The sequence below is a fragment of the Mus caroli genome, unplaced genomic scaffold, assembly GCF_978045245.1.
Source record: "Mus caroli unplaced genomic scaffold, Mus_caroli_1 scaffold_1, whole genome shotgun sequence".
Classification (NCBI taxonomy): Eukaryota; Metazoa; Chordata; class Mammalia; order Rodentia; family Muridae; genus Mus; species Mus caroli.
Window position 1 is genome coordinate 17,099,766 of NW_028227256.1, and position 12,699 is coordinate 17,112,464.

The window sequence follows — 12,699 nt, forward strand, 5'->3', positions numbered from 1 at the left end:
CATTTATAGCATAATGCCCTGTGGTGAACCCCTATGAACAATAAAGCAACTGTATTGCAGGATGTCTAAACCCTGAGATTGTGTTGTTTTCCAAAAAGACCTGTTTCTGGTTTTGATGTGGCTCAGCCTTACCAAGCACCTTTAATTCATCTAGCTGGAATACAGACACACCCTCAGTACACACCTTTAATCTAAAACAATGAAGGTAAAGTTTACTTTGTACACTAAAGTGCCCGTATTTCAGTGATGCCTAATAGAGAAGAGAAAGGAACGGGAAGCCACTGGAGGGAGCAGTTCAGAGAGAAGGTAATAGTTTTACTGGAACACTTATAGAGAGACACTGGTTGCTGAAAGAGAAAAAGCTAGACACAGGTGAAGACAGACTAAGCCAGAGAATCAGAAGGAACCAGAAGATTAAAACAAATTGCCAGCGTTATTAGAGGCCAAGCAGAGCAATGTGGGAGAGTTAGGAAAAAGAACAAGGAGTATGTTCTATGTTCTTACTGATGGAAGCAAAAGGCAAGTAACAGGCCGCATACTGGGGGGGGTGTGTGTGGGGGAATTGGGGTGTAATGGGGGGCATGTGAGTCCTAGATGCTTGTGCTAATTCACAGAATCAGTGGGTATTTTCGACCAAATTTCAGGGTCAGGTATGAGTTAGTGATAGGAATCATAACTCATAGGTAGAATTGTGTGGTAATTTGACCTTGGTCCTCCTGGAATATGGAAACGAGTCTGAGTTCATAGCCCTGGGAGAGTCATACCTTCAGGCCTCAAAATGGCAAGGAAGAAGGGGGGTAATAAGGGTAGGGAGAAAATATAAATGTAAAGAATTATAAAAGAACAAATTTAATTGGTAAAAAAAAATTAAAGGCACAGAAGATCAGAGATAATCTACAAAGAATGATGAAGACCAAAATGGTGCTATGGTTTTATGAGCAACAACAACAACAAAAGGAGACAGAAGTTCTGAGTAGAGCACAAGTTTAAGAGACATTTTGAGACCAGGAAGATGAATCTCACAGTTCTGCCTGTACTACCCTCTCCAAAGTGAGCTTTCAAGTCCTAAAAGAAAAAGAAAGATCAACTCATAGTTTCATGGGTTATTTCAAGATGACATGAACATTACACAAGACTAAGGAGTGTATGAGGATAATTCTCAGCACTCAGTGTTAATGTGTCCATATGACATAGACATCTACATAGGCACCTACGGAGGTCACCGTAGTGACATCACAGAATCTCAGTGACCCAATATCCCTTCTATACATGTGATCCAGTAGCACATCAGCACAGGCTCCATCCAATATATTTTGTTCTCATGGAACAACAGGGCCACCAGCCCTTTCACATGCTGGCTGCCTTTCCCACACACATCGTGGTCAGACATAACCCACCTGTATTGAGGAATGATCCAGTCCACTCTTCCTCTGTCCTTGGAAACACAGAAACTGGTGGGGGTAGACCCAGGGTTCTCCCATCAAGATCTGTGAAGAGGTATTTTCTTGGATATTCACAGACCAATGTGGGACAAATGGTTCCCACTAAGTCTTTGCTGTGGAGAAAGGGAAAAGGTAACACCATCATCTCATGACAGGCAACAAAAAGAAAGCACATGGGCAGTGCTGGTCTTGTCAGGGTTACTCTTGTCTTCCTGAACCTTCTGTCACGTGAGACTAATACTCTTCACCTCATAGGGAAAAGCTGCACAGGATCCCTCATCAGACACCAGGCATGACCTGACCTGCTTTGACTTTTTTTCTTTTTTACTCCCCAGACTCCAAAACTATAAAAAATAAATCTTCGGTAATTATAAACCATCTGGTTTGTGGAGTTTTGTTACTAGCACAAATGGACCAAGAGATGTTGCTTTCAGCCTACAGGTAAAACACAAGCAGAAGGAAATTTTGACAGGAAAAGGATGAATAATAATACAGCCCAAAGTGTACCTAAGTGTATTGAAGTACCTCCAATGGCTCAGGGATGGGTATTAAAGAGGAAGCTGTATTAGGGCACTCACATAGACTTTCCATAAAGGATGCTTTATTTAGACTATTCCTTTCCTCCCTAAAGCAGTTTTTGCAGTGTGAGTAAGCAATGACACATTTTTCATCTCTCCAAGTTTTTTAAGGCAAAGAGATTTGGTATTTACTTTTTATTTATACACTTGAATAAAATGTTCAGATCATGAGACCTAGAGCAGCAGTTGCACCTGACCTGTGCATTATTGTTTAGCTTGGAAATTCCTAGCAATAGGTACAATCTCCTATCTCCTCATCCTGCTCAAAGGTTTCCTGAACCCCTATCTCAAACTCTGTATGTTATGCTCCATGACAGAGAAAAGAAGGCAAGTCAAATGTTGATTTGTTTATCTGATTCCATCAATTTTGAATCTATTTCTAAGGAGAAAAAGCAATAGAAAATAACAATAAAACTGGCATCAAATCACATTGAACCCTTCTTTTAGAAAAAGATTCAAAAGGGGAGAAACCACTAACTAGCATCTATTTGTTTGTGTGCAAATTCTTAAAGTCATATATGGAAGGGCAATAATATCGGAGTAAAATGTTGGTACCACTAAATCAAGGCACCAGCCTTTTCTACAGGGGTTTATTTCAATTTGTGTAATGGTGTTATATTTTTCATGTGTTTGGGGATTTAAGCAGTTGAAAACTGCTTCAGAAATATATTATATCATCAATACTGAAAGTGGTACCTGGACTGTAATAGAGGAAAGTAGAACTTGTTTTTGTCCTTTATCCCCAGCATTCTGGTCCTCTCTGTTGTTATTGGGTACATAACTCCAGTGCTATACTCATTAGGCAGGATGCAGACATCCAGGTCGTTGCTATAGCAACTCTTCACAAAACTAGAAAAGGTGACATCTGAAATTTTAAACAATATATCATGAAATTATATCATGTGAACCATCTACCACAGAGATTATAGAATTAAATATTGTTTTCATAATACATATTCTAGGAACTAATTTGAGCTATCCAGGACAACCCAGGTAAATTTACATGAATTTTACTTACAAAATGTGATTTGTAACTACAGAATGGACATTTCATAATAAATAAATAAATAAACAAATAAATAAATAAAAAGACAGCAATTCCAAGCTGGAAAGCTAGCTCATTTAGTATTTAGAACACTGACTGTTATTCTGGGGAACTTAGACTCAAGTCCTAGCAGCTAAATGGAAGCTTATAACAAACACACTATAACACCAGTTCTGGGGATCTCATTTCCTATTGTAGCCTCTGTGGGTGCTTCATGTATATGGTTCACATACATATATACTGACAAATACTCACACATGTAAAATAATTTTAAAACCCATAAATATACACTACAAATACACTAGACTCTTTAGAAAAATAATTAAAATTTTGATGAAAATCTGTCCATATGTAACACTCAAACCAACTGTGAGATAGGCTAAATACGAATGGAATAAGTACAAAATTGCCAAAACTATCTGATAAAAGATAAACTTCCCCTTATGGTCAAATGCTGACTTTAAACCTACCAATCTTTATAGCACCAACTATAAAGCCACTTGCAGCTGTGATACAATTTCTGCATCTCAGTTACTGTATTGGATAGCAGGAAAAGAATTGCTATTAAGTAGTAATTATGGAGTTAAATAGTTATAATGAAGACAGTCCAGCAAGCAGAAACAGTAACTTCTATAAGAAATCACTTGCTGTCTTTAATTCACAGTTGTAATTCGTCAATAGTAGGATCCCAGCTAGACAAGCAAGCAGTAAATCAGGCTGGACCTTCTAGCTGTATGGTTTCAGAATACTACTGAATATTGTGTGTCTGGGTGGATGGATCCATACATTTAGGGCAAAGTCAACAATCCTACCTTGAAGCTTCATAATTCCTGGAACTGAATGACGGCTCCTTACTTTGTGCCATGGCTCCTGGGGCCATGCATTTGGTTCTGAGGCAGAAACAGGCCACAGAATCCCGATTCGGCCTCCTCTGGGATTGGAAGGTGCTCTATCTGTTGATGTCCAGTTGGCTGACTGAGGAGCCTTTCTGTCGTGGATGCAGTCAAAAGAGGAGCTAGTGGCCACAATGACTGAATTCCTAAGTGTAATCTGTACAGTACTGACAGAGCTTAGAAGAGTAGAAGATACATATGTGAGAGCCAAAAGACCAACAGTATTGTCTACCAGAGTGATATTCTGTATGTCCACACTATTCTCTGTCTGAACCATGGCACCATAGTCAAAGTTCTTAAAAGCCATAAATCCAGAGATACCAGTACAGTTGTTGGATTCATGTTTCTTGTAGAGGTGAAGGCCATGGAGGCTTGAGTGAACCACATTGTCAGACCAAAGCACTTCAGAGGAGCACCCATGACCACCGACATGAAAGCCAAGTCTCTCGGATCCTGCAACCACATTGCCATGGAGAATGATGTCCTCTGCATAGTTCACTTTGATTCCTGCCACCCAAGGAGATGAGTTTGCTGACTGCATTGTCAGAATGACAAGGTTATTGGTGAGAGAATAGTTCTGACCCTCCACATCGATGCCATGGCCATTTGTGCCAAACACTACATTATCAGTTAAAATCACCCCATGGCTGGAAGATGCATGGATGCCCACACTGCAGCTTTGATGTACAGTAGAAGATATTACCCAGGATCCAGCTGATACACCAGTAAATTCAATAGATGAATACAATGGCAACCCCATGTTCTGAATTTCTACATTGAGAAGTTGAAGAACACCTGCAAAAGAAAACGGATATATTCAGGTCAGGTTCTTTCATATTTCCCACAAAATACCAAGGCCTCTGCTTTGGGGTATCAGAATAAGCAGATATTTGAATGGAATGTAATCATTATCCCAAGCACCAGATCTGTACTTCACACTGTAAAATTTCACTAACAAAAAATGAATCGCTGGAAATATGACACTCTTATCTACAAACACTAATGTGCTATCTAGGCTCTCATATATCTGATATAAAAAGTGAGAAAAGAAATAAGGCAGGAAGTCAGGCATCGTGGCGCACGCCTTTATTTCCAGCACTCGAGAGGGAGAGGCAGGAGGACTTCAGAGTTCGAGGCCAGCCTGGTCTACAGAGTTCCAGGATGGCCAGGGCTATACAGAGAAACCCTGTCTCAACCCCACCCCCCCAAAAAAGATAGGGAATGTCCTTGGGCATGTATGCAACTGGTTCACAGAATTTTTTCATTTTTTAGGAGACTGAATGAAAGGGTCTGGTTAAGCATGAAGAATGTGTAGATTGTTGCCCAGTTGCCTCAAAGACTTGTCTCCCTTTCTGCCTCAAGGATCCTGTTCAAGAGCCAGGCAGTGGTGATGCACACCTTTAATCCCAGCACTTGGAAGGCAGAGACAGGTGGATTTCTGAGTTCAAGACAGCCTGGTCTACAGAGTGAGTTCCAGGACAGTGAGGGCTACACAGAGAAACCCTGTCATGAAAAACAAACAAACAAACAAACAAATAAAAAGGATCCTGTTCAGGTGAGCTTCAATTACCTATGGAAGAGGTAAACTGAATAGGCAACTCTAGAAATACTTCTAGCATTTTCAAGAAGAGTATAGGTACACAGCTTATTACAGCCCAATTAACATCCAGAAATATGAGCTTCTTGATGAAGACATGGGAAAGAAAGAGAGAGAGAGAGAGAGAGAGAGAGAGAGAGAGAGAGAGAGAGAGAGAGAGAGAGAGAGAGAGAGAGAGAGAGAGAAAGAGAGAGAGAGAGAGAGAATACACATTTAATATTGTTTGTGAAACTGGATCTGAAGGCACAAGGCTGTAACCAGGCAACACCAGAGGCTGAGGCAGAAGGGTAGGATGTTCAAAGCCTGCTTGTGCTACAAGGTGAAGTCAAGGTTAGCCTGGGCAACTCACCAAGGCTCTGCATCTAAATACAATCTGAAAGAGAAGACTTGGGACAGAGCTAAGTGGCACAGGACTAGCCTAGCATGGATGACACCTTAGGATCATTTCTTGGGCATAAACATAAAGAAAAAACCCCATGAAACCTTTTCTAGATTTTAATCTTAGTGACACTATTTCCCACAAGATTTTTTAACAATGAGAGTTTCCTACATCATTGATAAAAATTAATAACTATGTAATCTCACAGAAGGCATTCAGCTCTTTTGAATGTTGTCCTTTTGTTATGGATCGTTTTGCTTTCCCTTCAGCCCTAAACTCACTACTAGGCCAGTATTCAATCACTAACTATACCTCTAGCCTAGCCTTTTTATTTATTTAATTATTTTTGAGGTAGAGTCTCTGTAAATTGCCAAGTCTGGTCTACAACCCCTGCCTTAGCTTCCTGAGTAGCTCAGATCATAGGCTTGAGCAACCAGGCCCAGATTATTGCTCCCAAGTGCTAGGGTTATAAGTGGATAGATACTACATGCTTAGCTGTGCTGCATTACAGTAACAGCAACACAGAATTCAGCCTATACATTGGTTTTAAATTTGAGTATTAATAATCAGTATATATACATCTGGTAAAAATACATAGTGCACTGTATGCTTATAGGTTATGAATTAATAATAAAGTAAAAAAAAAAACCCTGAAATATCTAATTTCCATATAACGCTGATCATTTGCTAAGCTCTGCTGTAACAGACACACACACACACACACACATACACACACACACACACACACAATCTTACTTATCACGAAGATACTATGAGTTAGCAAAATTAATACATCCATTTTGCTGACAAGGCAACTGATACATAAAATGGTTGACAAAATTAGTATTTCAACCAGAACTATGTACAATGAACTTCATTGCAAGTACACAGCATGGTTGAGCTATTCGACACTGTAGAGGGAGGACCTTCACACTAGAGTCAGGTAACCAGGCAATAGCTGATTGCCAGTCATCATTCATGTATTCTTTGCTAGGGAGATTACAGCTTGACAACAGGGTCTCTCACTTCTTTTTTCTCTTAATTGTTGTTGCTGGAATATATGAGGTTTTGTTTTGTGTTTTGAGGCAATGGCCAAAGTAAATCCTTTGATAAAGACAGAAGCTCCACCCACCTGTGACCCTGTGGCATTTCAGTGTTACTGCATTTAGTACTTTTACTTAAAGATCACAGATAGGCCAGCCTAATCCCCCAGTTCTCCACTGCCCCTTCAGAGATAGGAAACACAAACCCCTGCAATTAGTTGCTGTGAAGAAGTTTAAACCTGTGAGAGGGAGAAGGTGAAATTCTACATGCCTCTCCAGGATGAGATAAAAGAATCTCAATAATAAATCTCTCACTTGGCAATGATTGATAAGCTTCTGTTAGATGGCATCGATAGGCTGTGCTAAATAATGTGATAGAGGATTAACCTCTGAGCAATACTGCTGCCCTCCTCAGGAGTTCTGCAGGTCCCATTCGCCTCTTTGACTAGATATCACTGGTAGGTCTGCTGACTGTTTACTTTAAAAAGAGGGAATTGGGGAGTGGGGCAGTATAGATCCTTAACTGAACATCTAGCTATTATGCCCAAGTTACAGGTACCACCAAAGACTGCTGAGGAGACAACTGTGATGTAAACATAATAAGGGTCTTTCTTTTTTTTATTTTTTATTTTATTTTATTTTAATTAGGTATTTTCCTCATTTACATTTCCAATGCTATCCCAAAAGTCCCCCATACCCCCCCCACTCCCCTACCCACCCACTCCCACTTCCTGGCCCTGGCATTCCCCTGTACTGGGGCATATAAAGTTTACAATACCAAGGGGCCTCTCTTCTCAGTGATGGCCGACTAGGCCAAATTCTGCTACATATGCAGCTAGATACATGAGCTCTGGGGGTACTGGTTAGTTCATAGTGTTGTTCCACCTATAGGGTTGCAGACCCCTTCAGCTCCTTATGAGCTCACAAGCAAAGTCTCTCCTGCCCTCATTACAGTGGGTCAGAGTGGGGGTCTAGAAGTGCAGGGTATTTACTATAGTTACAGCAAGCATGGAGGATTTCAATATAGGTCGGCAAATTAATATTTTAAAAACTGCATTTCTGGTGTAATCTTCAGGAACCAGAAACAGGGACAAAAACCACCTGACAAACAGAATAGCTAAGTTATTTATTCTCTGTAGGGTGCCTTAAGTTATCTGTATGTACATTTACCCTGCTATGAAGCCTGACTGGCTGTTGCTAATGGGGGGGGGGCTGCCATAGGATGGTTGTTCAGGAGGACTCTGTGATCTTCTTGGAATTGAAGTTTAGGCCCTGGTCTTACACAAAATGTAGTTTCTTCAAAATGGAGTTGGTTGGGCTTCATATAGTTACCACTCCAAACAAGTTGTATGCGATTTTGCCTACTTGCATATGGCTTTGGGAAAGCGATAGAAGATATTGGGGGTGGGGAGATGACAGAAGTTATTCTATCTGCACAGACATGAAAAGCCATCATTCCTCCTGGGAATGACCTTCTAGTGTGGATACTTTAAGGTCACCTATATTCCTGCCCATATCCTTTACCCAATTTCTATAAGTAAACCGAACCAACTCACAAGTTCACTAGAGTGAGCTTCGGTGTAGTCACATATTGGTTGGTTTAGGAACCATAGGAGGAGAGAGGTAGATGTTCTTTACATCTCCCCCAGGAAGGGATTTAGCCACAAACATTAAGACGGTATTTGTCTCTTCATATTCTTTGCCAATAGCACACTGCTGAAAGGTTTGTTACATCTGCCCTATACACAAAACGTTGATATCGACATCTCCAAATGGAACTGTAAATTCACCTATAAACAGTCTGCTTCCTATTATAGATGGTGGTTTTAGCCTCTCATTAACATATTCTCGAATAATATTTCAAGACCTCATAGATATGTGGATGTTGTGGTTCGCAGTTTTATTACATTTGCATACACATTGAAGCAACAAATGAAAATCAATAAATAGTAAGCAAATACTTAAAGTATCTTGAGTATTTGAATGAAGAATTCAGATTCAATTTTGATAGTTAAGTACTTTTGACCTTTTTCCTTTTGAAATTATAATCATAGAACTTTCTAGCTAGATAGTGTCAGGAAACCAAACCAAACCAAACCTTGTAGTCTCTAATTACCAGGAGAAACTGTCCTTACCTGGTTTTCATCTCTATTCAGCAGCATCCATGATATTTCTTTTATCTTTATATTTTAAGATGTTACTTAATTTTCCCCTTCCCTTTCCTTCCTCTAGACCCTCCCAGATACCATTCCTTTCTCTTGTTCAAATTCCTATACCATCTTTTTCTTTAAATATAATCTGTTTAGATTGGATATTATTTCTTATAAGTAGCTTTTCAGGGCTGAGCATTTGGTGTTGGACAACTAATTGGTGTGCTCTTCCCTGGAAAGGACTCTTTCTCTGGGTTTCAGAATTTCATAATTGCCTATAGTTGTTTGTGTAGGGTTGAGGCCTTGTGGTCCTCCCCTGGTTTACCTTGGAATGTTTTATATTGTCATTCTTCTTCAGCTCATGTTCAGAGGCATGGGCTCCCAGCAAACTCCCTGGTCCACTGGTTATGACAATGCTTCCATGTTCTTTTCTATAGTGGCATGGATTATTTTAAAGAGCAAGGGTGCTTAATGTAGCATGAGAACCTGGGTTGTACACTGGACAGGAAGGAGTCATTAAACAAAAAAAATGTCCACTGTGGAAAACCAGAACAGATCCAGCCCACAGGAGCATTTAATGTGTTTTTTCTTTCCTTTTCTGGGAAATTGTTTTAAAAGACATAGGTTAGCAACTACAGAGTCTTATGAATTGGCCAGGCTTGATGCTGGTTCAGGCTTTGTACTCAACTGTAAGATTTGGTCTTCTGTCCTAGTCCCTGAACATTGTTCTGCTTGACCTACTTTTCATTAGCTGTGTTTCAATGTTCCAACTCTACAATCAATTCTACAAGACCAGAGTCCAGATTTTGACCCTGTCATCTAGAACAACGTTGACCTCATCATCATGGTATTTTAAGCCAGACATTCCTTTCTTGGATATTGTTGTATTATACATTTGGCAACTATGCATTGAATACCAGAAACTTTCTCAACGTATAAGAAGTAAAAATGTCACCAGATATCAACAATTGTCCTTCCAGGGGTGGGAGCAATTACACCTCTGGCAAATTCATATAATGATAGCGCTTATAAAAAGAGGGTTTTTTTGAACTTCTGATTTCATATCTGAAGAGTCCAAAATAGTGAACAAATGAGGCCAAGCAAACAAAGAAAACCCCCCATGCTGATCACATTAACACCCCATGCTTGTCCCAGTAGGTAGTGGCTAGGGCAACATGGCCAGATCTTCTCTGAGTCTTTATTATATTCAAGAGCAGAGTGACTTTCTTTTCTTTAAGAAAAAGATAGGTATTATTTTATTAATTCCTTGAGAATTTCATAAGTATGAAGAATGTATGTTTAAGTCAATCAGTCTAATAAGGGTTACTCACATAGTCCAGGTATGGGAGTGTACACTGGAATGCAGTCAACCTGCCAGACACACCATTCAACAAGAAGCTATCATTTGTCAATGGCTGCTCAGCTAGGGAGAAGAGGCTCACACTGGACTGTTGACTGGCTTGACCATGTGTAGGTTTTATACAGGTAACCACAGCTATTGTGAGGTTATGAGTGTGGTAGTCTTGTCAGAATGCTTGAGACAGACCTAGATCCTCTACACATATGTAACAGTTATGCAGCTTGGTCTTCATGTAGATTTTATAGAAGATAAAGTTGGAAACTGCCTTAAACAGATTGGTACAGGAGACATATTCCTGAATAGAACACCAATTGCTCAGACACTAAGATCAATAATTAATAAATGTGACTTCATGAACCTGTAAAGCTTGTGCAATGCTAAGGACCATCAATAGGACAAAACAGTGGCATACAGAATGGGAAAAGATCTTCACCAACCCCACATTCAACAGAGGGCTAATATCCAAAATACATAAAGAACTTGAGAAATTACACATCAACAAACCAAATAATCCAATGTAAAAATAGGGTAGAGAGCTAAACAGAGAATTCTCAACAGAGGACTCTTTTATAGCTGAGAAACACTTAGAGAAATGTTCAGTGCCCTTAGTCATCAGGGAAATGCATGCTGGAATACTGGTCAGGATGGCTGAGACAAAAAAAAAAAAAATTCAAGTGACAGCACATGCTGGCAAGGATGTGCAGCAAGGGGAACACTCCTCCATTGCTGGTGGAAATGCAAACTTGTACAACCACTTTGGAAATCAATTTGGTAACTTCTCAGAAAATTGGGAATAGTTGTACCCCTATACCCAGCTATACCACTTCTGGGCATATACCCAATGACCTACTATATCATAGAGACACTTGCTCAACTATATTTATCCAAATGTCCAAATGACCAATATTTATTGTAAAAAATCCTTCCAGAAATTGTAGAAGAAAACATGGAATTTTTGATAAAAGAAAAGAGAATTAATCAGAAGTTGATGTGTGTTTCAAAAATATTAAGGGCAATTTCTAAGAACCAAGGAAGATAATTGTATAAATAAATTCAGTTCCTTAAGGATGACTATACAGCAACTTTCAAAGATGGAGCTATCCTTAAAATATTTCCTAAACTATTTGATCGTGAAGAGCTTTTTTAAGACTATCTTCAGAACATAAGTTTAATAAATAAGGTCATCAGACAATTTCACAAGATTCCAAAAGAGCTGAAGCATAAGTTTCAAAGAAAAAGATTGCATTGATCTTTTTAAAAGATTGAATTGATATTTATAGCACTCAAAAATATGGAAATAATTTGTATTTAAATTTCAGGCACTAATTTGTAACATGAACTCATGTCTACAATTAGATACTGCATACTACTGGGTAAAAAGTAGGAGAAAATCATGAAGGTGATAAAATTTAAATGCCTATTAAATTATCTGTCATTTCAAAGCAAAGGAGAATTTGTATCCGCTGAAGGTGTTTTCTTTGAGGTAAAATGTGCATATGCATTGACATCTAGTATATTATTTAACTTTACATGATAATTTAGCAAAGATGAGAGCTGAAAATTTATAGCTTCCTGGAGCACAAATGGGCCACCTAATTTGATCATTTTGCATTATAAGTGAAAACTGTCACAACTGAAATTTCTGAGTGTCCTAGATGAGCGGTCCAGAATCACTTAGTAGCTGAATGGTAAGTAACTGTAGGTTTCATTTTTCACTTACCAGAAAAGTCTTCTCCGCTAGACTTCCTGGAGGACCCCACAAGGAGTCTCCCTCTACAGGATGAGTCAGGCTGAATTCTAATGTTTCTGGTCAACAGCCCAACCTCAGCAGCTAAATGAATCTGTTGACCATCCTCCATGATGTGGGTACTTCCTAGAGAAACAGGAGTCAGGGGAAACAACCTTTAACTTTTTGCCTTGGAAATTGCCAGCTGGGGACCCAGTGTACCTCACAAGTGACATTTTCCCTTCCCTTTCCTATCCTTTCAAGTCCTCCCAACATGAAAGCCAGCTTTTCCTCCAGGCACACTCCACAGATGTCAGCCAAGAAGTGAAAAACTGTTCACTTGCCCCTCTTTGGGATCAAAGAGAATGTGTGAGTGATGATTCATTTCTTTTCAATAAACTCTGGGTACCAGGACAGGCCACTGGTTCAGAGATTTTTCCAGTTACCAGTCTCAACCTCTTTCCTTCCAGGCATCAGTGTCAGGCT

The 12,699-nt window shown here is 39.5% G+C and overlaps 1 protein-coding gene across 3 annotated transcripts in view; it reads right to left on the reverse strand.

Moving 5' to 3' along the window:
• Pkhd1 (PKHD1 ciliary IPT domain containing fibrocystin/polyductin) overlaps window positions 1-12,699 on the reverse strand; it is a 544,477-nt gene that overhangs the window by 138,783 nt on the left and 392,995 nt on the right. For all 3 annotated transcript variants that reach the window (XM_029477026.2, XM_021159032.3, XM_085835877.1), the window contains exons 57-60: window positions 12,208-12,360; window positions 3,878-4,753; window positions 2,717-2,885; window positions 1,398-1,555 (exon numbers count right to left, since the gene is read on the reverse strand). In XM_029477026.2, the coding sequence (XP_029332886.1) occupies window positions 1,398-1,555; window positions 2,717-2,885; window positions 3,878-4,753; window positions 12,208-12,360 (1,356 nt within the window). The remainder of the gene's footprint in view (window positions 1-1,397; window positions 1,556-2,716; window positions 2,886-3,877; window positions 4,754-12,207; window positions 12,361-12,699) is intronic.